Source organism: Esox lucius, chromosome 8 (genome assembly GCF_011004845.1).
Source record: "Esox lucius isolate fEsoLuc1 chromosome 8, fEsoLuc1.pri, whole genome shotgun sequence".
NCBI classification, from domain to species: Eukaryota; Metazoa; Chordata; class Actinopteri; order Esociformes; family Esocidae; genus Esox; species Esox lucius.
Window position 1 is genome coordinate 11,945,485 of NC_047576.1, and position 25,492 is coordinate 11,970,976.

Here is a 25,492-nt window from a genome sequence, read left to right on the forward strand (position 1 = left end):
GGCAAATATTGCCATGTCAAGATGTGGCATGCTAATAGACTCCTACCCACAAAGACGGAGTGCTGTAATAAAATCAAAAGGTGCTTCAACAAAGTATTAGTTTAAGGCTGTGCACACTTATGCAACCAAGTTATTGTGAGTTTATTATATTTATTTTTTTCTCAAAGATTTCAGTTTGTTTTTCAATTGAATTGTTCACATTATAGGTCACATTAAAGGTGGAAAAAGTTCTGACATGATTTATCTTTGTTTCATTCTTTTACATCACAAGAACCTAGTATTTTAACAGGGGTGTGTAGACTTTTTATATCCCCTGTATTTCTGGTATAATGTAATCCACTCTGGACACCCCTCCACACATACACACTTAAGTCCCGTCACATCACTGAGCCCTGCTTTGTCCTGCCATGTCCCATGTGAATGTAAGGGCCAATTTAATTTCCTCCTCTGATTCCATGACAGCTCCCACTCTCATTGACGGCCATGCATCATTACAGTACGCCACAAACTAGTTGCTTCATGTCCAAAGAAATATATACAGAAAAACATTCTCTGTTCTCTACGCCCCTAAATCTAAAGATGAGGGGACAGAAAATATGATACATACAATATGATATATATCTATGATATAGCCTCCACTCCAATGTATCTTTGGGTTGAGCTTAATGTCATTAGATGGACAGTGGCACAGAAATATGATCTCAGAGGATGAGCTGTATTATTTCGGACATTGAGGGTCATGTTAGTGGAGCTTTAAAGCATGCTTTAAAGAAGTGCACTTTCAGTCTGACTTCTGGTGAAGTGGAATATCTAAGGAACTGTTGTATAACGTCTTACTTTATGGGTGTCTTTTAATGTGTTTAAATGTGTGGGTTTGATCACCATGCACCACATTGTAACCAACACATAGACAACACTGGCCATGACAACAACGTGTTGCATACTGTTACTGGTTGAAAATTATAATTTAATAAATAATTTTAGATCAATGACTGATATGGGTAAAAACATTTCTGTTTAAGATCACACTGTAGTGAGATGAGAGAAGGCAACGATATTTGATTACTTTTCCCGGAAACCCGGACAGTTGGCGATTCACATCAAGCAGTGACATTTTCGCTGCGCCATTCAGGTGCCCATGTGAGTACGACATTTACAGGGAAACTAAAAACACGATTTCCACATACTGCCATGCATAGTGTTGGCAGCATTGTGCTGTGGGGATGCTTCTCTGCAGCAGGGCCTGGAAAGCTTTCTCAGTTAGATTGAGAAATCTCTCACTGTATCTTTACTGTTAGTGACATGCTGCAAATTGGAATGATTTTGTTACGTTCAAGAAAGCCAGTCATAAGTGATACCTTTTCAAAATTACAAATGAACAAAATGGTTTATAATCTTATAATCTTATAATGTTCACCAAGCACAGCCAGAAGATGACTGGCAACTCCTCAAAGTATGGTTCCGCTCTAGGTATCTTGATAATTCTGGACCCTACTAGAGAGTATTTCCTAGCCACTGTACATTAACTCTTGTTGTTTGCTCTTCGGGGTTTCAGGCTGGGTATCTATAAAGGTACTTTGTGAATAAGGCTGATGGGTGAATAAGGCTGGTTCAGTGGTCTCTTAATTTTTTCAGAGCAGTATTCTATAATAATTAAATTGTCAGTTGTTTTGAAGAGATGGTAATGAGAGTGCAGATTATATATTTCTGTAGATGTTTGCGTTAAAAACCCAAGGCCAATTGTAATTAATTAAGAAGGAATTAGATTATGGTTGAAAATGTATAATGCAGAAAACAAAAGGATTTGACTCATTGTTTCGAAGGGGGATTTCCATATATAGTTAATTAGACAATGATATTAATATACATTTGTATTACAGTTTTTGGCAGATATTTATTTCATAATATCTTTATTTTTTTCTTTCAAATGGGATTACTTATTTTTTTGTTGAATTAACTCATTCTCAGACACTTATGCCCAAATGCTTGGAAGATCCAGCAGAGCAATGTGTCAGATTTGAGCTTAGTAAATAAGAAAGTTAATAGACATTCCCAGCATGATTTGCATTGGGTTAGTCAGTATTTAGTTTACCAACCAATCATCGACCACACCTTCCCCATTGGGTCATTTATACCCAAGCACAGATTGTTACGTTATGTTATTGTGGAACCTGAAATGTATACTTTGCTAAATAAATGCACAAAAAGCATTAACTGCTATTTGAAAAGTTGTTTTTATATTACTACAGAGGTCTGGAAGGTAATTGAAGGAACATTGTGTTTAGTGGTGTAGGCTACTAGCAGGTTAGCTTCTCTTTTGTGTTATCAATTGCCTGGCTCAGGCTAGAATTAATATAGCAAGTTAACTCTCATAGAAAGGTATGATCACTCACCCAACTGTTCAAATGCCTGGCAATGACGTCATTCATTGTACCATAGTGTTTATCAAATCTTACCCTGTCGAAAAAGTTCAATAAAAAGTAATCTTTGGGTTTAATTGTGACCAATTGTTTATTTTGCTTGCACACATGTAACAGTTTACATTTCCTAATTCATTTGTATTTCATGAATGAAGAGTTTGGCTATTTCAGTAAGATAACCTATTCATATACCTCAAAATCATACAAAATATTATGTTCCCTTTGTATTCACAATAGCATAAGCCAGGTGTCTCGAACTCTGCTGCTGAAAAAACTATCTTGTTTTTTTTCCCACTAAAACCCAAATTTAGCTCACTTTCAAATAATTAGACAGTCAGTGAAGGCTTCATATACATGGGGTTGGAATGGAAAGGACCAGGACAGTATCTCTGGAGCAGGGCTGGAGCAGGGTTGGAGCAGGACTGGAGCAGGGCTGGAGCAGGGCTGGAGCAGGGCTGGAGCAGGGCTGTAGTACATACGATCTTTCACTTGTGTTGTGTAAATCTTGACATAGACTTATAATGTGCATTTAATTTTTTTTTTATAAATGCTAATAGTGTCATGAACTTGCAAAATCAGGTGCTCTAGAAATGTAAGTACATCATGAGGGTATATCTTTTTGCTGGCAATTTTCTTTTCATACTACTGTCTGAAATTTAGAATGATAAAAACTCTAGCATTGTTGTGATGCCTATCCCTTGATGCATTGCATTAAAATATGACTAGTTTATATACTACATCAGTGTTCCCACACTGTTTTCCTTTAGACCTTGGGTGCAGGCTTGGGGGGGGGGGGGGGGGGGGGGGGGGCATGACTAAAAACAATTATGCATCCAGTACAGTATATAGCACACAATTTTAACAAGACTATAAATGATCTACAGATTTATTATGAGCTTTGCTGTTTAAAGAGCATATTGTGCATCCTTTTTGCATGTGTGATACTGCTTGGAATGTGAACTTCAGACAGTTTTAAGTAGTTTAATACATCTGAATGCCTATAATATATATAGAGGTCTGAATGTCGGGGTTCTAATGTATTTCATGGACCTTAAGTGAACTATTGCAATCCCAAAATATTCCCTGTGGTTATGCAGGGCACAAGGCAATAAAAAATAAATGTCACACATACTGTACATTCATATATTAGTAATAGCAACTATTTCTTTACGGGTGCGAAAACCCAAGGAAGACTTTAAAACCATCATAACCCTTGATAAACTTTAAGTGATCTACCTGTGACCCCGCAACCCTCACTGTTTTTTAGGCGCTCGAAAGCAGAAAGCACTGTTGTGTTAATGATCATTCGCCTATGGATGATGAAACGATTACAGTCTTGTGGGAATGGAAGTAATTATTAATTATTTGCGTTTAGCACTCACTTTTTGTGCGGGACCAGGTAAGCAGAGCCGGCCAAGAAGAGTGAATGTCTCTTACTGAGTGAGTGAGTGACTGCCTGACTGACTACCACTTGTTAAATAGTGTAGTGGTTAGAGAAGCGGACTGGTAAACTATAGGTCCCGAGTTTGTATCTCCTCGCAGGAAGCTAAGTACGCCTTATGAATTATTCTGTATAGAAGAAAACTTTGCAGGCTAAAACCATTAGTATCTACGTGACACCTAGCAGATGTTCAGCTCCGTGGTGTAGTGGTTGACGACACAGCCTTTCACGTGGGCGACCTGGGTTTGCGTCTTGAGATGGCAACCCTTTCTTTTGCGGGCCGGCTGAACTAGGCTTGCCTGGTTTCTTGTTGCTAGTTATAATTTAGACTGCAGATGTGCAAAGTCTTGATCAAGAGATGGGCAACAGTGTTCAATATTGTGTCATCATTTATATACAGAGTGAACATGCAATGACCCAAAATTGAACCCTGGGGAATTAATTTGTGAAATACTTGAAAATCTGATTGAATCTCATTGGTTACTATGGCCTGGGTTCTATAGTCAAGTTAACTGTGAAACCATTAGCAGGTGTCCACAACCAAGCACAGAGAAGTCAATTTCTTCGTCAAAATGGTATGATCAACTGTATCAAAAGCCTTTGATAGGTCAATAAACAGAGCCACGCAATTACACATTTCATCCAAGCCTTTGACAATATAATTTATAAAATGTATAATGTAGTACCTGTAATGTTAATGTGTCCAGGTCTAAAATCAGATTTTTATGCTTATTGTAAAGTTAAAATAAAATGTAGAGGGCCCTATAAAATCTGTTTCTTTACCAAAATTGTTTTAGAGGAGCACTTTCTGTTGTTCATTTAGGACCTGGTTGAAGTTTCACGGGAGAAGAGAAGAATGTGAATATTTTAATGCAAGAATGTAACAATAGGCTGTTAAAACTGTTTTTTAAGTTCCTCTCATGCTACAAGCCCACCCTGAGACACGTATGACACATTAACTGGTTCGGCTACAGTTTGGCTAACCAAGTACAAGAAGTGGTGGAAGGCGTCAAGATTACAGAAAAAAACAAGAGAAGAGGCCATAGAACGGTGAGAGGAAGAGGGAATATGAGAGAGTGATGGCTAGGAAAGGGGAAAGAGATCAAGGGGAGAAGAAATACGGTGAAAGGAGAGAGAGGAACAGGGATGACAGAGATACGGAGAAGAAATAGAAAGGAGGGAGATGGTTGGGGGAGGGAAGACTGTGCTGTTCTGAAGAGTGATATGTTATGAGACCAGGCAATGGAGGCGGACAGGGGTCACATCTCATCACATCAAACTGCTCATATGTCACCTCCCACCTCAGCAGTGACAAAATCGAATTTCCTGACCAAGTGGCTGGCCTATCACACGCAACAGCTTTACCAGAGGTTATTGTTGCTCCCGGCACTCTCCCATTCATATAAATCCTGCCTGTGGGAATTTACTATTGACATGCTATGAACACAACAACACTGTAAAGGAATATAGAATTGAGTGCGCATGATAAGATGCTATACTAAATCACCTGCAAACCCACAGTCCTCTGTGGTACATGGGTGTTGATATGATTAGTGAGGCTACGTGTGTAACTATTGATTGAGTTTGTGCTTGATTGATTTCACATTTGACTAGACAAATCAACTCATATAATCAATATGAAGTGTCAAGGAATTTTATTTACTAGGTGGTCATACCAGTATGCTTGTGAATGTTACATAAATGAATACATATTTGCAGTGGTTCAGAATAAGCGATAATCAGTATGGCTGTGTGTTATGTTCAAAGAACAAGCTACTTCTGTATTTTCTTCCAACTCCCACTTCACCATTGTCAGTCAATAAACTGCAAATACAAGAAACATATCATATATTGATTTAGTAATTTATTAATTGATGCTGAACTAATAAGAATATGTAGTTAAACACATAAACCTCCACAGTCCAGTACAAATAAAATGGAACGAAATGCAGAGATAAACTCAGAGAGAGAGAATGAAAGGCAGTGAGATATCGAGATACTGTAATATAGAGTAAAAGGGATTGGAAGAGATAAAGTGATAGAGAGTTAAAGGGAGATTATGAGAGACGAACTGATAGGAAAAGATATCCATGTGGATCACTGTGATTGTCAGTCCATGTGGATCACTGTGATGGTCAGTCCATGTGGATCACTGTGATTGTCAGTCCATGTGGATCACTGTGATGGTCAGTCCATGTGGATCACTGTGATTGTCAGTCCATGTGGATCACTGTGATTGTCAATCCATGTGCATCACTGTGATTATCAGTCCATGTGGATCACTGTGATTGTCAGTCCATGTGGATCACTGTGATTGTCAGTCCATGTGCATCACTGTGATTGTCAGTCCATGTGGATCACTGTGATTGTCAGTCCATGTGGATCACTGTGATTGTCAGTCCATGTGGATCACTGTGATTGTCAGTCCATGTGGATCACTGTGATTGTCAGTCCATGTGCATCACTGTGATTGTCAGTCCATGTGGATCACTGTGATTGTCAGTCCATGTGGATCACTGTGATTGTCAGTCCATGTGCATCACTGTGATTATCAGTCCATGTGGATCACTGTGATTGTCAGTCCATGTGCATCACTGTGATTGTCAGTCCATGTGGATCACTGTGATTGTCAGTCCATGTGGATCACTGTGATTGTCAGTCCATGTGCATCACTGTGATTGTCAGTCCATGTGGATCACTGTGATTCTCAGTCCATATGCATCACTGTGATTCTCAGTCCATGTGGATCACTGTGATTGTCAGTCCATGTGCATCACTGTGATTATCAGTCCATGTGGATCACTGTGATTGTCAGTCCATGTGGTGTAGAAGATTTTATAAATGTTACATTACTGTTTTTGTTATTTTACATATCAAATGTAATCTTACAATTTTAATTCATAATATACTAGTGAAATTGATTTATTCTGTGTCTTAGGATATACTCATCTAGGCTTGAACAAACCAGCTACATAACAGTTCTGTCATAAGCACCTTCTAGGAGAGAATGCAATGAACCTAACGTAGCGGACACAGAGCTTTGACCGCATCAGTGGCTTGTCAGTCGGTTAGTCACATTGACTCTATTCGATCTCAGCTGTCTGTTCATGACTGGTGGTTCCTAATCTCACATAGCAAGTGCTCAACATCTGAAACTTGATTTCCAACATAATGGTCTAAAACAGTTGTACTAATCCAGTAAATGTTAAGGATGAACTTCAAGGTTGATTGTTAACTTCCAAAAGCTGAATCCTCCATTGCTCCCCCCTTGGTGGACAATATTTCCCCCTGAAAATGTTGTGTAGGTGTTGACCCAGCAGGTGGGTTGTATGAAAACCAAGGTTGTTGACAAAGCAATACATTCAGTCCTCTTCCATGGTTTCTGGCTGCATCTGTTCTCGTGCAATACTCTATTCAAACTAAGTGGAAGGTGAAAAGGTTGTTTGTGGTTGGAGGGGTGTTTTTCACATGATTAGGCTACCTTTTCTCTCAACTACAGTCATGGTGTCTGTGTGGAACAGGAGTATACATTATTTACTGGAACCCAATGATGCATGAAACTGGAGAAAAAAAATCATAAACCAAAAGGCCTTCTTGTAAATGAACAAATACCCTGTTTATTCTTCAGTTCAGCAACAACAACAATAGACTACTGAGGCTATAGTATGTCTTTTATGAACGCAAGAGTAAAATATGTTTTAATCTAAATCAGCCTGACAATTTCATTTGCAGGTCAGGCGATCATTGGTCTGGCAATTTCCAATGTACAGTATCTCACAAAAGTGAGTACACCCCTCACATTTTTGTAAATTGATTATATCTTTTCATGTGACAACACTGAAGAAATGACACTTTGCTACAATGTAAAGTAGTGAGTGTACAGCATGTATAACAGTGTAAATTTGCTGTCCCCTCAAAGTAACACAACACACAGCCATTAATATCTAAACCGCTGGCAACAAAAGTAAGTACAACCCTAAGTGAAAATGTCAAAATTGGGCCCAATTAGCCATTTTCTACTGTCGAGCATGCTGGTGGGGGTGTCATGGTCTGGGGCTGCATGAGTGCTGCCGGCACTGGGGAGTTACAGTTAATTGAGGGGAATCAGTGACATACTGAAGCAGAGCATGATCCCTTCATTTCGGAGACTGGGCCGCTGGGCAGTATTCCAACATGATAACGACCCCAAACACACCTCCAAGACGACCACTGCCTTGCTAAAGAAGCTGAGGGTAAAGGTGATGGACTGGCCAATTATGTTTCCAGACCTAAACCCTATTGAGCATCTGGGGGCATCCTCATACAGAAGGTGGAGGAGCGCAAGGTCTCTTACATCCACAAGCTCCGTGATGTCGACATGGAGGAGTGGAAGAGGACTCCAGTGGCAACCTGTGAAGCTCTGGTGAACTCCATGCCCAAGAGGGTTCAGGCAGTGTTGGAAAATAATGGTGGCCACATAAAATATTGACATTTTGGGCCCAATTTGGACATTTTCACTTAGGGGTGTACTCACTTTTGTTGCCAGCGGTTTAGACATTAATGGCTGTGTGTTGAGCTATTTTGCGGGGACAGCAAATTTACACTGTTATACAGGCTGTACACTCACAACTTTACATTGTAGCAAAGTGTCATTTCCTCAGTGTTGTCACGTGAAAAGATATAATCAAGAATTTGCAAAAATCTGAAGGGTGTACTCACTTTTGTGAGATACTGTATATTCATGTTCAATTTTCCAGAAGATTATTAGGAGTTTAGCTCATGGTTTTAGGAATATGCAATCTATTTATGGTGGATTATTGTATTAGAATGCCTACAACGAGCGCAATGCATTTTGAACACCAGTATTATTGTTCTAATGACCTTGAAAGTATAGTTAGGTAAAATGTGCATTTGGCAAATATTTGCTGTTTTTTGTTATCTACTGTTGGTGTTGAAAATAGGGCACGTTGTCCCTTTTAAAAGCAGGTGCATTAAAGTGCATAATCTGCTTATTTCATTTCTGGTAATATGTTCATGTTTATCCTGATTCATCTCTTTCTTTTTCTTTTCCTCCTTCCCCTTTCCTTCACCCTTGGTTGGTTGTTCTCTAGTACAAACAAGTAGAGCAGTACATGTCTTTTCACAAACTGCCAGCTGACTTCCGACAGAAAATCCATGATTACTACGAGCACAGATACCAGGGCAAGATGTTTGATGAGGAGAGCATCCTGGAGGAGCTTAATGAACCTCTGCGGGAGGTAAAACAACAGTACACCATAAAATCCCTGACACAGTCTCACTCTAAAAAAATCTAACAAAGGCACCAAAGTTTTGAGTCTTTTCTTTCATTCACAACAAATGAATCCATGTATTGTTTCCGTTTCTCCACCTTTGCTATTTTGGGTATTTTTATTTGCCCTCAGGAAATTGTGAACTTCAACTGCCGTAAGCTGGTGGCATCCATGCCCCTGTTTGCCAACGCCGACCCCAATTTCGTGACAGCCATGCTGACTAAACTCCGCTTCGAGGTTTTCCAACCCGGAGATTACATCATCAGGGAGGGCACCATCGGCAAGAAGATGTACTTCATCCAACATGGTGTGACCAGCGTCCTGACAAAAGGAACCATGGGAATGAAGCTCTCCGATGGGTCCTACTTTGGAGGTACAGCCTAATTGGCCAACAGTATAGGATCACATTTACTGTGTGCCACATGAAGTACATTTACAGTTAACTACCTGCATTCATGTTCTTTTTGCTCTTTAAATCCTAGTCTCTGACACTGGCTGAACCATGTTTACATAAAAACTGTACCAGGCAAGATACTGAGAAGGAAATAAAAACACCCTGACATTTGAGTTTGACTTCCTCTCGCTAGTCTTCTTGCCTCCAGCCAGTTGTGGCCCATTTTCATATGAAGCATTCCTCCTCCCTGCCTGTTGCAGGATGCAGTGTTGCTGTTGACCCCCCCCCCCCCCCCCCCCCCCCCCCAAAAAAAAAGAATAATAATAATGATGAGCCGTGGTTGGGGGGGGGGGCACGCTTCTGGTCACTGGTCTAGATTAATAACATATTCACATATTCATAGTCCACAACACTGATTGTTGACATCACGTATTGCTTTGTTGTCAGTGTCCAAAGCCAAGTCACTGTGCCACCAGAAAGCCCATCTTCTGCACGTGAATTGACTGATGTTGTATATATTTACAGAATATTGATCAATTTGCTTTTACTTCAAAATGGAGAGAGAATATGAAAACCCAGTAGATTCTGTAAAAGTTACAGGGTGAATATAAAAACACAAAAGATAGTGTAACATTTGGAGGATAAATATAAAAACACATTATATACTGTAACAGTTGGAGAGTCAATATAAAAACACATGATATACTGTAACAGTGGAAGAGTCAATATAAAAACACATTATATACTGTAACAGTTAGAGAGTCAATATAAAAACACATTATATACTGTAACAGTGGAAGAGTCAATATAAAAACACATGATATACTGTAACAGTGGAAGAGTCAATATAAAAACACATTATATACTGTAACAGTTGGAGAGTCAATATGAAAACACATTATATACTGTAACAGTTGAAGAGTCAATATAAAAACACATTATATACTGTAACAGTTGAAGAGTCAATATAAAAACACATTATGTACTGTAACATTTGGAGAGTCAATATAAAAACACATTATATACTGTAACAGTTGAAGAGTCAATATAAAAACACATTATATACTGTAACATTTGGAGAGTCAATATAAAAACACATTATATACTGTAACAGTTGGAGAGTCAATATAAAAACACGTTATATACTGTAACAGTTAGAGAGTCAATATAAAAACACATTATATACTGTAACAGTTAGAGAGTCAATATAAAAACACATTATATACTGTAACAGTTGAAGAGTCAATATAAAAACACATTATATACTGTAACAGTTAGAGAGTCAATATAAAAACACATTATATACTGTAACAGTTGGAGAGTCAATATAAAAACACATTATATACTGTAACAGTTGGAGAGTCAATATAAAAACACATTATATACTGTAACAGTTGGAGAGTCAATATAAAAACACATTATATACTGTAACAGTTAGAGAGTCAATATAAAAACACATTATATACTGTAACAGTTGGAGAGTCAATATAAAAACACATTATATACTGTAACAGTTGGAGAGTCAATATAAAAACACATTATATACTGTAACAGTTTCTCAAAATGTTATGAATTGGAACCTTAGAGGTAGAAATACAGCTCTGAGTGCAGGGGTGGAGATTGGCCTATTCTGTGTTTTGCTAGTCTATTCAGCCTCAGTACAGCAGATTTGACCATGTCTCATTCATCTTGGGAAGAACTGTAACTCCTCCATTGACTAACAGAGAGTCACAGGGCCATGCTGACACACAAGGTCATACTTTAATACCCTGTGAATAAAGAACCATTTTGAGGAGTGGGAGACAGTACTTCTAGTTAATTGCTATTTTTCCACAGCCCCTAGGAGTGGGGGGGGGGGGGTGGGGGGGAGGGGATTGCCTTAGGCTTACATGTAGAGTGGAGTCAGTGTCCAGTGCTGTCACCCCATGCATACAGTAAATCACAATGTAGTGGGGGGGATTCTTTAGTGAGAGCCAGAGGATATCCATCACACTGAGGGAGAGCCCACACTGAAAGAGGGAGCGATGGGGGAGAGCCCACTCTGAGGTGGAGCGATGGGGGAGAACCCACACTGAAGGGGGGAGCGATGGGGGAGAGCCCACACTGAGGAGGGAGCGATAAGGGAGAGCCCACACTGAGGGGGGCGCAATTGGGGAGAGCCCACACTGAGGGGGGAGTGATAGGGCAGAGCTGGGGATGCAGCACGGGAAAAAGAGCATATGGTTGTCAAGACAACAGTAGGCCACTTAGTAGCAGAGAAGGAAGCAGCACCTGAATTAAATGAAGACAGGCTACTCCCCTTTCACATACCCTGGTGATCCCTCCCTTCATGGACCTGGCATGGCTCTCAGTCACTATACGCTCTGTATCCCCTCAGTTATTGACCAATTTACACACAGGATCAATTTAAACAGTAGGACTTAAGTGTGGTTAATAAGGTAGAAATAAGTCCAAGTGACCTTAAGTCCAAATTAGAACATTTGAATGGCTGGATGTTTCTGCAGTTAGAACGCTCCCTCCGGCTAAGGAGGGATTATGTCTGTTGACTGTCTTTAAGCCTCCTGTCTGTCTTTCCTCCCGCAGAGATATGTCTGTTGACTGTCTTTAAGCCTCCTGTCTGTCTTTCCTCTCTCAGATATGTCTGTTGACTGTGTTTAAGCCTCCTGTCTGTCTTTCCTCCCTCAGAGATATGTCTCTTGACTGTCTTTAACCCTCCTGTCTGTCTTTCCTCCCTCAGAGATATGTCTGTTGACCCGAGGAAGACGGACGGCCAGTGTACGAGCAGACACCTACTGTCGCCTGTACTCTCTGTCTGTAGATAACTTTAATGAGGTGCTGGAGGAATATCCCATGATGAGACGAGCCTTCGAAACCGTGGCAATCGACCGACTGGACCGGATAGGTGGGCCCAAAATACCACTGACCTACTACACAAATGACCTCAATTCCCTTCAGATAAAATGTTCTTCTACATGGGATATACTGTACTACATAAGGCACAGTCCTGTACTGACAACGGTCTGTCCTTCACTGAATCAGCTGAACAAAACTGACATCCATCTGTGTGGCTTTATTGTTAAAAGGCTATTCCTTTTCCTTACTTCTAGAATTCTTTGATTTTGTTTTAGTTTATTGAAATATGATATCCATAATATGACGTTCAGAAGATATTGTTATTATTTTAAAAAAATAGTAGATGGGCTCTCTCGAGGAGGGATGCTCATTTTAAAAATGATTGCTCAGCACACTGTCTAGCTCTCAAAGCTCTCTCCTGTTCAGGAGTAAAGAAGTTGTGGCAGTAACCTCTTGCTATGCTGTCAGTCATTCAGATATCATCGGAGAGCTCCTAGGTAGTGAATTCCAAGCCCTCGCTGTAAACATATAATTGACTAAACGGCGCAGGCACCCCCGTCTCGCCCCATATCTCTGCCCCTGCATCTGAGTTCAGCATGATGCTGATGCCACCGCTTGGTCATGTGACTTTACTTCAGATGTTTACCAAAGGGACCTGGCATCCTCACCACCTGCCAGCGGGTTGCCATAGCAGCCCAATTCCACATCACGTAAGAGACGTTATTTGGAGGAGATTGAATCTTCTGTGTTACACCTAACCTGAACAGAGGAACATGGGAGATGAATATTCTGTTCAATTTGCCTTCTATTTAGCTAAGCTAGGTTTACCGACAACAAAAGCCTTCTGGATTAAAGGCTCAGTGATTTAAGTGACCTGGCAAACAAGTATAGAGAGCTAATTATGTTTTAATCTAAAGAAATTAAATTGATAATGACAATTCCCTTTTAATACCTTTCATCGGAAGCATCAAAATAAATCCTGTTTAAAAGGAAAAAAAATCTAATGTACTGTATAAAATGTCAGGGGACCATGGTCCTTCTGCAGTGCTCTGGCTACTTTAGATGTCAATGGAAGAGACAGTAAACTACACTCATTCCTTGCAGTTGGCCCTTTTGTCTTCCAGCTTGAAACAGCCAGCGGGTCGTCTGTCAACTCCACTATATTGTAACATACTTACTAGTTATGCGGTTGGATCAAGAATCTGAGTTAATGTTCATGTCAAACTGTATTGTCAGTCCCACGTATTCCACATCTCTTTGTCTCATGGACTGGTTGGAGCCTATTTCTACAAAATGTTATCATGTCTGGATCGCTTTAGCGGTCTTCAAGAGCCCAATGGAGATGGATGAGTTCCACGTCCCCCCAATGATGGAAAACACAGAGAGTAAAGATGCAACTCAGAAACATGAAACGGGGGTGGAAGTAATTATCAAGGGAGTTTTTTATGTTCAATTGGAAATGTTTTGAAAGCTGGGGAGTTGAGCGAGATGGATATGCGATCTCACTGGCTGCCTGCGTGAGCTCCGTGAAGGAGGCAATTTCCCCTGCAAATTGGTTTCTCCTTCAGCAGTACCACCAACCAGCCCCATACAGACACACACACACACGCCCACGTGCATAAAGCCACGCGTCTACACAAAAACACACATGCACGCACGCCTGTACACATGCAAATGCGCTCACACAGAGTGACACACATTCTTAATCTCCTGCAATCTCTCTCTCACTCACACACACACACACACAAACAAAGCCTTCTTCTCTGAGGTGACTCAGCAAAAATACAGGCCACCCATAAGCCAGGATATCTGTGTGTGAGTGCATGTGTCTGTATGTGTGCCAGTTTGGGGGTTCAGACTTTGACAGAAATATCATAGGGCTGTAAGGGGTCAACACCAGACAAACACAAGTTAGAATATACACAGTGATCACACACTGAGGCCTGATGATTGTGAGTTCACTTACGCACTGCTTCCAGTCAGGCAGACTGAAAGAAGATACAAATACACGTCGTTCCAGATCAGGTTAAGTTCAGGTTCTGTTCTGCTGTGCCAGCAATTTCTGCAACACCAACAAGTCAGGGGTAGAATGCTGTTACTTCAGGCCCTTCATTTTGAGTCTTCACCGAACCATTTGGCTGTAAAACTGTATTGATTGTGCTGATTCTACAGCGGAAAACAATCTCTGCTCAGGTAACAGAGTCTCTTGTCTCCTCTCCCATCTTTCCACCTCAGGGAAGAAGAATACCATCCTAATGCACAAGGTTCAGCATGACCTCAACTCGGGTGTCTTCAACAACCGGGAGAACGAGATGATCCAGGAGATTGTGAAGTACGACCGCGAGATGGTGCAGCACGTGGATCTGCCGAGGCCCCGCGCCGTGTCCGTGTCCAACCCCCCGACACATGGGAGCATCTTTCCTCCTCCGGGCCCACCCCAGAGTTCAGCCATCGCCACCCTCCAGCAGGCTGTGGCCATGAGCTTCTGCCCGCCGATGGCAGGCCCTCTGGCGGGGGCCGGGGCCCTGCAGTCACCTCCGACTGTGCGGAGGTTCCACGTGATGCAGTGCATGTCCAGCCCGGCGTCGGCCTCTCCACCACCCCACAGCCAGCTCACCATGCAACCCCAGTTGCATGCTGGCGGTGCCTTCACCTCGGCCCTTTCCAGCCCACCCACCCAGAGCCCGCTGGCAGCTGTGGGGCAGACATTTCAGTATGGCCCCGCTTCTGGCTCCCAGCTCTCCCTTGCCCAACAGGTCATGCCTAGCCCCACACACAGGCCCAGTACCCATTGCAGCTCCCGATCTCTACACATGGGTAGTCTGAGTCAAGACGCAAGGGCACTGTCCGCCTCGCAGCCTTCTCTGCCCCAGGGAAGGGTTCAGCCCATGGCCCCCAGCCCCCCACAGTCCACCCGTGTCTCCTCCACTTCCATCGGGCCCCCTCAGACCCCCGCAGGTCCCGTGGGGCTGAGGAGTGCTGTGACTCATAGAATGGGGCTGCCCCATCAGATGTCTGTGGGGGCGTTTCCTATAGCCTCCCTCCCAGGGACTGTGACATCGCTGGGGACCGGCACGATAGCAGGAGTGGGGCCGGGTTTGGCACCCTCCCTGCTAGACTCGAGATTACACAAGAAAGACTCGATAGCAAGCCTCCCCGAGACAGAGCGCGTCAGAGCAAGGCTATCTTCCAATTTGTAACCTTTATTAGGCTTTTTGGTGGTGGTATTTCTCTGGAGTGTTTCCTCACTTTAATTCCCCCTATCACACAAGGGTGAATCTGACTATAAGAATGTATACTGTATGACTGGTATAGCAAGAGGGGTGGGATGGAATAGATATGAAAATAAGTTAAAAGACAATGTATTACTAACTCTATGAAGTCTGTATACAGAGTTGTTATCAAATGCAGGCGGTTTTTACTCCACACACAGACAACGATGACAGCTGAACACAGTGCTAGCACAGGCTGCTCACAGCTCTCCTTTATTTACTGTCTGTACTGTAACAATATTCTACATACATTGCACACACCTCTCACCACTACCTATATAGTCAAAACAATCAAAACTGTCTGTGACTAAAAGAAAATCAGGCACCTGCTCCAAATAACTGCGCTTTCATCAACTGTGTCCTGAAGTATTTCAAGAATTTCTGTTTTCTCTATGGACAAAGTTTTACTCATGCCACTATACTGTAAAATTGTTTCAGAAAACAAGAACATTCTTATTAGAATTTCAGACCACATCTTAATTTATCGCTTTCAAACGCTACGTAAGGGCATTTTTTAAAATTATTTAATTTTTCCCCCTAACCAAAGTTGGGCTTTCACTATGCTTTGTATTATTGGGATGAATAATATATTCATGAAATATACAATATATACAGTATATTGTGTGTGTGTGTGTGTGTGTGTGTGTGTGCATGTGTGAGTATGCGTGTGTATGAGTGTCTTTATAGGAATTTGAATTTATATATAATACTACATTAGTCTTCCTCTTCTCTCAAATGGTCTTTGCAGATGACGGTGTAGGTATCTTTCCATTTTCTTTTTGGACTCCACAGCATGTCTCATACATAATACAGTCTACATATGATTCTGGCATTGCCTGTTCAAAACTGTACAGCTGGGCAATGAGTGATCTAGTTTCAACCGAGTAATCTGTCCCCATAGGACGATGCATATGCATGTTCATTTGGCTTATGAATCACATGAATATATCAACTTACTCCATCACATTCAACCCTGATGGAATTGCATATAAGGTTATTTGCATAGCTAGGGTTTAGAAAAGGAAGTTGATAGTTTTTCTTTAAAGAGACATCGTTTTCTAAAATATCCAAGTTAACAGTCCGGCTTAAGTTCTGAACGCAGTGTGCAGTGTAATTGATGACACCGAAATCCATTGTCATATTGTTCTTTGATGAAATCTAATAACCAATGGTCAACAGGCTGTCCAGACAGACCGATGGCACCTGGGCACATCTTATACATTACTCCATGAAATGAATACATTAAACTGTTCATTTATAGATTATGTCTGATCAGCGTTGCCCATCCATTATTCAAACCAGATTATTATTTCATTCTAAATAAATCAATTTTCCCTTTCCCCTCAAACTGCAGTAATACAAACTCTTATTGAGCTAGGCTGGGTGTGCACTGTGCATAATGCCTTTGCCTTGCTCCCATCTAAATGTTCCCATTCTATTCTAATCTGCAGTGCAGGCATTTCGGAGGGTGCATTCCGATCATATGTCTCCCACCATACGTGATACCAGTGAATGTGTTTACTGGCCTCCAGTGATTAGTGTCCAAAAGCATTACGGGAATAGGCCTTCCAAACCCTAATATCCAATTCATCTGGAGATACCCCCACCCTATCAACACCACCATTACTATGTAATGAAAGAGATGATTGGACACCCTCAGGCCTTATTTAGTTTGGACTGTTATTACTTTCTTTCCATAGTGTTTCATCATGGGTTTTACTGTATCATCCACCTTGAGGGGGGTGACAAGGTTGAGGCTTTGAAAGGGATTTGTTGCTGGAAATTGTGCCCAGTAAAAGTAATTTAGGAACTTTTGGGGAAATTAGTTTTAAAGAGATACTTGACCTAAAATTATGTCTCAAGGTCATTGTTGTCATATTTCATGATAACCCTTTCTTCATTTCTCTCCCAGTTAGCATTATTAGCTTTGTCCAAATTCATAAATTAAACTGTTCAAACTCGCTTTAGTAGTTTCCCATGCTAGCAGCAATTATTTATTGCATACTGCCGAAATAGCCTGTGGAATTTCTTTACTTCAAACTGGCACTGGTGATGATGTCATGAAAAAGGTACTACTAGGAGTGAGTCAGTGATCATGGTCAGCAGGTCAGTTAGCCTGTTTCCTTTGGTGGAGTTTAGAATTGTAGAATTGTGGTAAAGAGGACTTTGGAATATACACACACACGCACGCTCGCTCGGATGCACGCACACACTATATTGCCTTCTACTATTTGTAGCTATGCTAAAAAATCTGATGGTTTTCTAGATGTCATCCGTATTATATGTTCATGTTACTGTCACTAACCCACTAATTCACAGCTGCAGAAGTATTTTACTACAGTGATTTCCCTTAGGCTGCGTACTGTTTGCCCAGAAAAGGTTTTACATGTTGCCATTTAGCAAGTTGTGGATTATTGCCACAAACGACCATGTTATCAAACAAGGAATGCAAATGTAACATGTAAGTCATTCGTTATAAACATTTCACACTGAATTAGGGCAGTATATAATCTCATTCGATTGCAAATGACCTAACTAGCTAGTTGAATAACTTACGTTTGTATGTGACATGATACCTTTTTATTGTTAGAGTTGATTCCATTTTGAAACAAAACAAACCAGTTAACATAGGGAGCATCAGGGCAGTTCCAAAGAAGTGCATTGTAAAATGAAAAAAGCTATATCTAGGGCGGATGGGTTCTTTGAGGTTAACAACACCACAGGTTTATTTTCAATTGTTTTCAAATTAGGTTTCCACTTGCAATGCAGCTTCCACAAGCTAGGGAATCACAATTTAAATTCACAAATTTGGACAAAGCTAATGATGCTGCCACCATGCCGGGAGAGGAGTAAAGAATTGCTTTTTTGACACCATGGGCCTTGAGACAGAATCGCCTGTAATGGGAATTTCACGCAAACATGATTTTAGGTCTAACTATTCCTTTAAAGTGAGGTAGAAGTCCTTTTTTAGATTTCTTGTTTTTTTTTTACTCTTTGACCACCAATAAATTAGCAACATTTACAAAAACGCAATAAATACAAAGACGATGAAAAGCCAAAGTTTCAATAAAATGTACATTTTTGGAAGCATTTGAAAGTTTGTATATGACACATCCATGTACAACTAATTTACTGTACAATCCATTCTGAAGCCTTTGTTACTTTCTTCAGGTTCACCGCTATCTTCTCTACTAGCACATTTTGCTGTCATGTGCTCAACATCTTCTTGGGATGTTTCCTTGCCAAATTGTAATTTAAATTGTAACTTGAATAAATATATGAAGCAATAACAAGCAGAATACAAAAGGGTTCTTAATGTTTCGGAATACATTTCCAGGAAGAGACATCTAAATAAGGCTGGGATTCATTGAAACAATTAAACATTTAAGCAGTGTCTTAATTTACAATAACTATTCTGTGCCTACACAGTTATACTATACTTCTGAAAAGCAGCAGCATACTTGTTATGGCAATGATTTTATAGGCGCGTAAATCTACAAAGCTCTTGCAGTCCTCAGATTCTACTGCCTTAAGATGTTCTCTAAAAAAGGATTAAATAAACACAGAATAAGGATGAATTGATTGCATATTGTCTTGCATATGTTTAAATCACAGAGTTCTAACTTGGTGGAAGCCCGCTTGATAGCCATTATAGCTGTGAACCAGCTGCCAATATTTTGAACCTGTACATGAAGTATATCCATTGGTTTCGTTTAAGTTGTTCAGTCTTAGCACGTTTGTTTTAGAATTTTTGATTGAATGTGAAGACCGTTAAAGAGGTGTTTAGGATTTTGTACAGCACCTAGCTGTTAGTTTATTTAACCATGGAAAAAATGTTTATTGAATTAACCACTGTAGGTCAAATAGGTCTTATTCTATAACAATTGTTAATTCCTTGTAACATTTGAATCAGGTGATTATTTGTTAATTTATTTAAAAACTTTTACAATGCAAAACATGACGTCTGTAAATATTTTGCCAGACAACTTTCATGATGTAACTTGATCCCAACAATCCAGTTAGGGACTCTGGCGTAGACTTTCTGACTCTGTCAGACTTCAAGGAAGAAAGGAAAATGTAATTGTATTGTTTTGTCACTGACTATTTGCATCATGGTGAAATCCATAAGTGGTTTCCTTCCTATCTGGCAGATGAGTTTGTAAGGATAATCTTTATAGTAACAGGCTATAAAATAACAAAAAGTCTAGAGGGTTGAAATCTTTCTGAAGGCATATACTGTACTGTAGATATGAATTGATATCCCTACTTTAATGTCCACAATTTAATGAATATATTTGTGTGTAATGGTTTTTCTCATACTCATAATCAATACGTGTCTCATCCTAAGAGTAGATGTGAGCACATGAATGGGAACAAGTACTTTATGCTGCATAATCACTGGTCTTTTCTATGGAGAGGAAAAGAGATGTACAAAGCTGGTAGAAACATATAGATTCACAGCAACTATATACTGACTAAAGGGGTGAACACTTGGGCAATCAATTATTATCTTTTTATATTTGTAATTCATTTTGAACACATTATGGACTTTGTGTTCTTTGTGACAATAAAAGTGGGGGTGAAACTGAAGTGAATCCTTTTAAGAGCCACTGTATATACACACTATACACACAATATACACAATAGCCAATATCATCAAATAAAACACACATTCGGGAAATTTCTAATCCTTTGCCCATTTTCCTAAATTGACAAACAGACACAGAGGCATCCAAATGAAGTGCCAACTGAATTCTAATCCACACATGGTAGGCAGATCTACCAAACGGAGTGGTTATCAAGAGATTGACTATTGTTAACAAACCCTGACTATTGTTAATGACCACTACTGTCACCAGCCTTATGGAGTGGCAACAGAGGTAGATTTACACACTTTAGGAATCGTACCTGAAGACAATCAACTGTAATCTATGGTTAATTTAGTAGCCATCAAAATCGTCAGCTAAGTTTAGTTGACATAGCTAAACATTTATGGAATTAATGCATGTAAACATAAATTCTCAAAAATCACCCGAAAGGGGGATTATGTAAAACTTTTACATTATGATACAAGAAAATCTCCATAAAATATTGACAATAATAGCAGAATGATACAGTATATTGTGGTGTTTTACAACATTTGCTAACCAGAAACGATTGTGATTGAAAAAATACAAAAGCACATTATTGTATAATGTATCATCTATTTTTCCACAGAATGCACAACAGCTTTTGTGGACAAATGAAAAAACAGGCCGCCTCATCCTGCAGTAAAATACAGATTTTCTTTCGGTCAACAGAAGGCACATTGACTTCAATTGTCTAATGGAAAAAACAACACCCTGACTCCCATCAACATCAGTAAGAGACATGATCATCTCTCCTCAAATGAGCAAAGGCAGACGAAGGCAAGCGAAATCCCTCTGTCATTTCCTGGTTAACAAAATTAGAATTCAGTATGACTAGACAAGCACAGAATAGCGTATGGAATCATTTTGCCATCTAAATCACATTTATTTTAATGTTTAATTTAAAATATCTACAAATATCAGGTTAACAGCTTTTGTATGGTGGTTGAACAATAGTGAAAGTAAAGATGTGCCAGTGGAAGGGAGAGTAGATTTTAATGTGCTGTTGCTGTAATTCAGCCAATATTTATAAGTTGGGTACAAATTAGGCATACCCAACATATTCACCCCCTTGAACTTTCCGCATACTGTGTTAGAACATCCAAAATGGATAGAATTTTGCCACAAATCAACAAAAAAAGTCCATAATGTCAAAGCAATTTTTTAAATCTGCAAATGGTTCTAAATTCATTCAATAAACACCTGAATAAGCTATAGTGCAACCCACAATCATTTGAAGTTAAGTCATCAGTTGAAATCCACCTATGTGCAATTAAGGTTTTTCACATGATTTCATGTCAAATATACACTCACCTAAAGGATTATTAGGAACACCATACTGTGTTTGACCCCCTTTCGCCTTCAGAACTGCCTTAATTCTACGTGGCATTGATTCAACAAGGTGCTGAAAGCATTCTTTAGAAATGTTGGCCCATATTGATAAGATAGCATCTTGCAGTTGATGGAGATTTGTGGGATGCACATCCAGGGCACGAAGCTCCCGTTCCACCACATCCCAAAGATGCTCTATTGGGTTGAGATCTGGTGACTGTGGTGGCCATTTCAGTACAGTGAACTCATTGTCATGTTCAAGAAACCAATTTGAAATCATTCGAGCTTTGTGACATGGTGCATTATCCTGCTGGAAGTAGCCATCAGAGGATGGGTACATGGTGGTCATAAAGGGATGGACATAGTCAGAAACAATGCTCAGGTAGGCTGTGGCATTTAAACAATGCCCAATTGGCACTAAGGGGCCTAATGTGTGCCAAGAAAACATTCCCCACACCATTACACCACCACCACCAGCCTGCACAGTGGTAACAAGGCATGATGGATCCATGTTCTCATTCTGTTTGCGCCAAATTCTGACTCTACCATCTGAATGTCTCAACAGAAATCGAGACTCATCAGACCAGGCAACATTCTTCCAGTCTTCAACTGTCCAATTTTGGTGAGCTCGTGCAAATTGTAGCCTCTTTTTCCTATTTGTAGTGGAGATGAGTGGTACCCGGTGGGGTCTTCTGCTGTTGTAGCCCATCCGCCACAAGGTTGTGTGTGTTGTGGCTTCACAAATGCTTTGCTGCATACCTCGGTTGTAACGAGTGGCTATTTCAGTCAAAGTTGCTCTTCTATCAGCTTGAATCAGTCGGCCCATTCTCCTCTGACCTCTAGCATCAACAAGGCATTTTCGCCCACAGGACTGCCGCATACTGGATGTTTTTCCCTTTTCACAGCATTCTTCGTAAACCCTAGAAATAGTTGTGCGTGAAAATCCCAGTAACTGAGCAGATTGTGAAATACTCAGACCGGCCCGTCTGGCACCAACAACCATGCCACGCTCAAAAATGCTTAAATCACCTTTCTTTCCCATTCTGACATTCAGTTTGGAGTTCAGGAGATTGTCTTTACCAGGACCACACCCCTAAATGCATTGAAGCAACTGCCATGTGATTGGTTGATTAGATAATTGCATTAATGAGAAATTGAACAGGTGTTCCTAATAATCCTTTAGGTGAGTGTACATTTCTCTGGGAGGTTGCCCAGTTGGCTGGTACAATTCTTAACAAAACTTACATAATTAAGTTGAAATAACATTCAAAGCATAACCAGAATAAGGATATTAAAAAGCACAAATCAAGTGTATGATGAAAAAAAAAATTGTTGAGAATATGGAAGAACAGTGAATCTATCTAGAAGGGCACTAGTCCAGAAGGCTTATGGCAACTCTAAAGGACTTAGTCTTCAGTAAGTCTGAGCTGGGTGACACTGTGCATACTGCAACAATTGCTGGGGAGATTCACAAAAGAGGCCTTTGTGTATTTGTAATTAATTTAAAACAATTTGAAGGTTTTATATTTCACTCTGACATTATGGACTTCAGTGTGTTGGTCAGTGGCAAAACTCCTGTCAATTTTGATTTCTTGTTGTAACACAATAAAATGTGGAGAAGTCAAAGGTGGGAGAATATTTCTGAGTCATTTTTGGTTGGATGTTCCTTGAAGGTGGTGGACTTAGTCATGTCCCTATTACTTCCAGAGATAAATATGCAAGCAGTGGTGAAAGTTAGCAGATATTTGTAATGGCTGTTTAAAGACGTGTGTACATGGAGTTTCTCTTAGCACAAAGACTACTTTCAAGATGAGAAACCATTTTACATCTAGTTGTAGAAGAGTGGAATTGCCCTTTAGGACAATTTAGGGTCTCTTAGGGTTTCAACTGAATGTCTCTTTTACAAGTCTGCTAGAAACAAAGGCTTGCCACATAGCAAATATTTTATTTATAGCTACTCAGATACTGAGATTACTGCAACAAAAAAGTTCCACTCATCCAAATCAGGATCTGTTTCTTTTATAGAAGAGTGGATGTCTTATCTCTCTGTGCAGGGCTCCCTTTCATCACAGATTTCCACTGAGACTTTTTTTTTTGGTCCAAATTATGTCTATGAAACCTGCCCACAGACTCTGTTGTGTGGAACTCCTTAAATGCAAAACTATCCAGTTGATTGATATTGATATTAGATGTTTCAAACCAAGTCTAGTCTATAAACAAAAAAACATGCTCAATCTGTGTGTACAGAACCATCCCATTATGCAATATAAGCCAATATATTCCATTTGAAGTGCACATTTTTCTGATGAGGTAGAAGGATCTATAACAAATTGCACCCCACCAGCTGACCTACAGTACACCGGCCCCTTACCCCACCAGCATACCTACAGTACACTGGCCCCTTACCCCACCAGCATACCTACAGTACACCGGCCCCTTACCCCACCAGCTGACCTACAGTACACCGGCCCCTTACCCCACCAGCTGACCTACAGTACACCGGCCCCTTACCCCACCAGCTGACCTACAGTACACCGGCCCCTTACCCCACCAGCTGACCTACAGGACACCGGCCCCTTACCCCACCAGCTGACCTACAGTACACTGGCCCCTTACCCTACCAGCTGACCTACAGTACATCGGCCCCTTACCCTACCAGCTGACCTACAGTACACCAGCCCCTTACCCCTCCAGCTGACCCCCAAAAACAAACTGGCAATATCTATGTTGATGGAAGATCATTTTGCCTCTTCTTGATTGAAGTAAAATATTGATATAGTTGTCAATGACCTTATTTGTATACTTCCAGGGTTAATTTACTCAAGATAATGAGGTCCAATTACAATAATACAGCTGACACACACAGGATCACTTCATCTGCTTGATCGCATCTCCAACTCAGTGGCTTGTATTCAGCAACAGGGAATGTAGCTCAGCCTGCTGCTTCAGTGATGAGGTGTGTGTGACAGTCAATGAGCCATGCCATCCATTAGCGTGCGTCAAAGCTCAAGGTCAGGCCTAGGACATTCCTACAGGCCCCCTCCCCAGTCCAACATTTAGCAGACACTCTTATCTAGGTGGGACAATCACACATACAACCCAGTAAAAGCAAGTTCATTTTGTTACCTACAAAGTCTGTGATAAAAGAGAAAAAAATATATATATTTTATGAAAAACAATACATTTTTTAATAATGTCCAGACTTTTAAGGGGGATCAGTATACACCACTGGGGACCGAGGGGGGGGGGGGAGTCAGGGTGGGAGTGTACATTTTGAGAATAGCCTGGAAGTAGGGAGGGCTTCGCTCCTCTCACTCTACTCTGACCCCCTGACCCCTCAACTCCTAGGGCTGCCAGTGGCCAGCAGCTGATATGTCGTGTCACTGGAGGAGCCTGGCTCAGTGAACGGCTCGGCTTTCTATCGGTTTTCTCCCATTACAGCGGGCGTACACGTCTCCTGTCCTGTTTTTTTTATCCTGTCCTAATCTATGACTAACCTTGGACCCAAGGTGAGGACAATTATCTAGCAGGTAAAAACATAAAACAGTAGCGTTTCAGCCCTTTTGGACTGAAGTTGCCTACTTCTGCATTATAGCTTAAGCATTACCAAAAGCCCTTTTGCACTCCGTGCTTAAACAATACATCTCTTATTCCGAAGTATTCATCTTAAGAGAACTAGGTGCAGTAACCACCCAACCCAGTAATAGGAACTACATTCTACGCAATTAAGTACTTTTCAAAGAACTCAATACCAGACAGTGCACATAATTTACAGTGAGTCGCATCATCAGCGGTCCTTTAACTGTACACTACAAATACTCAACATTTGGAGGGGTGCTTTCAAATGGCCTTGAAAAAGCCTGTGTGAAGCAGAAAAAGAGT

General features: G+C 40.6%; 1 protein-coding gene across 1 annotated transcript in view; it reads left to right on the top strand.

The window, feature by feature from the left end:
* The window catches only part of hcn2b (hyperpolarization activated cyclic nucleotide-gated potassium channel 2b), a 50,394-nt gene extending 30,154 nt beyond the window's left edge, over positions 1–20,240 (top strand). Inside the window, exons 5-8 of the mRNA XM_010871876.3 lie at positions 8,952–9,098; positions 9,264–9,504; positions 12,263–12,427; positions 14,614–20,240. Coding sequence (XP_010870178.3) covers positions 8,952–9,098; positions 9,264–9,504; positions 12,263–12,427; positions 14,614–15,578 — 1,518 coding nt within the window. The 3' untranslated portion in view covers positions 15,579–20,240. The remainder of the gene's footprint in view (positions 1–8,951; positions 9,099–9,263; positions 9,505–12,262; positions 12,428–14,613) is intronic.
* Positions 20,241–25,492: the final 5,252 nt, after the last annotated feature.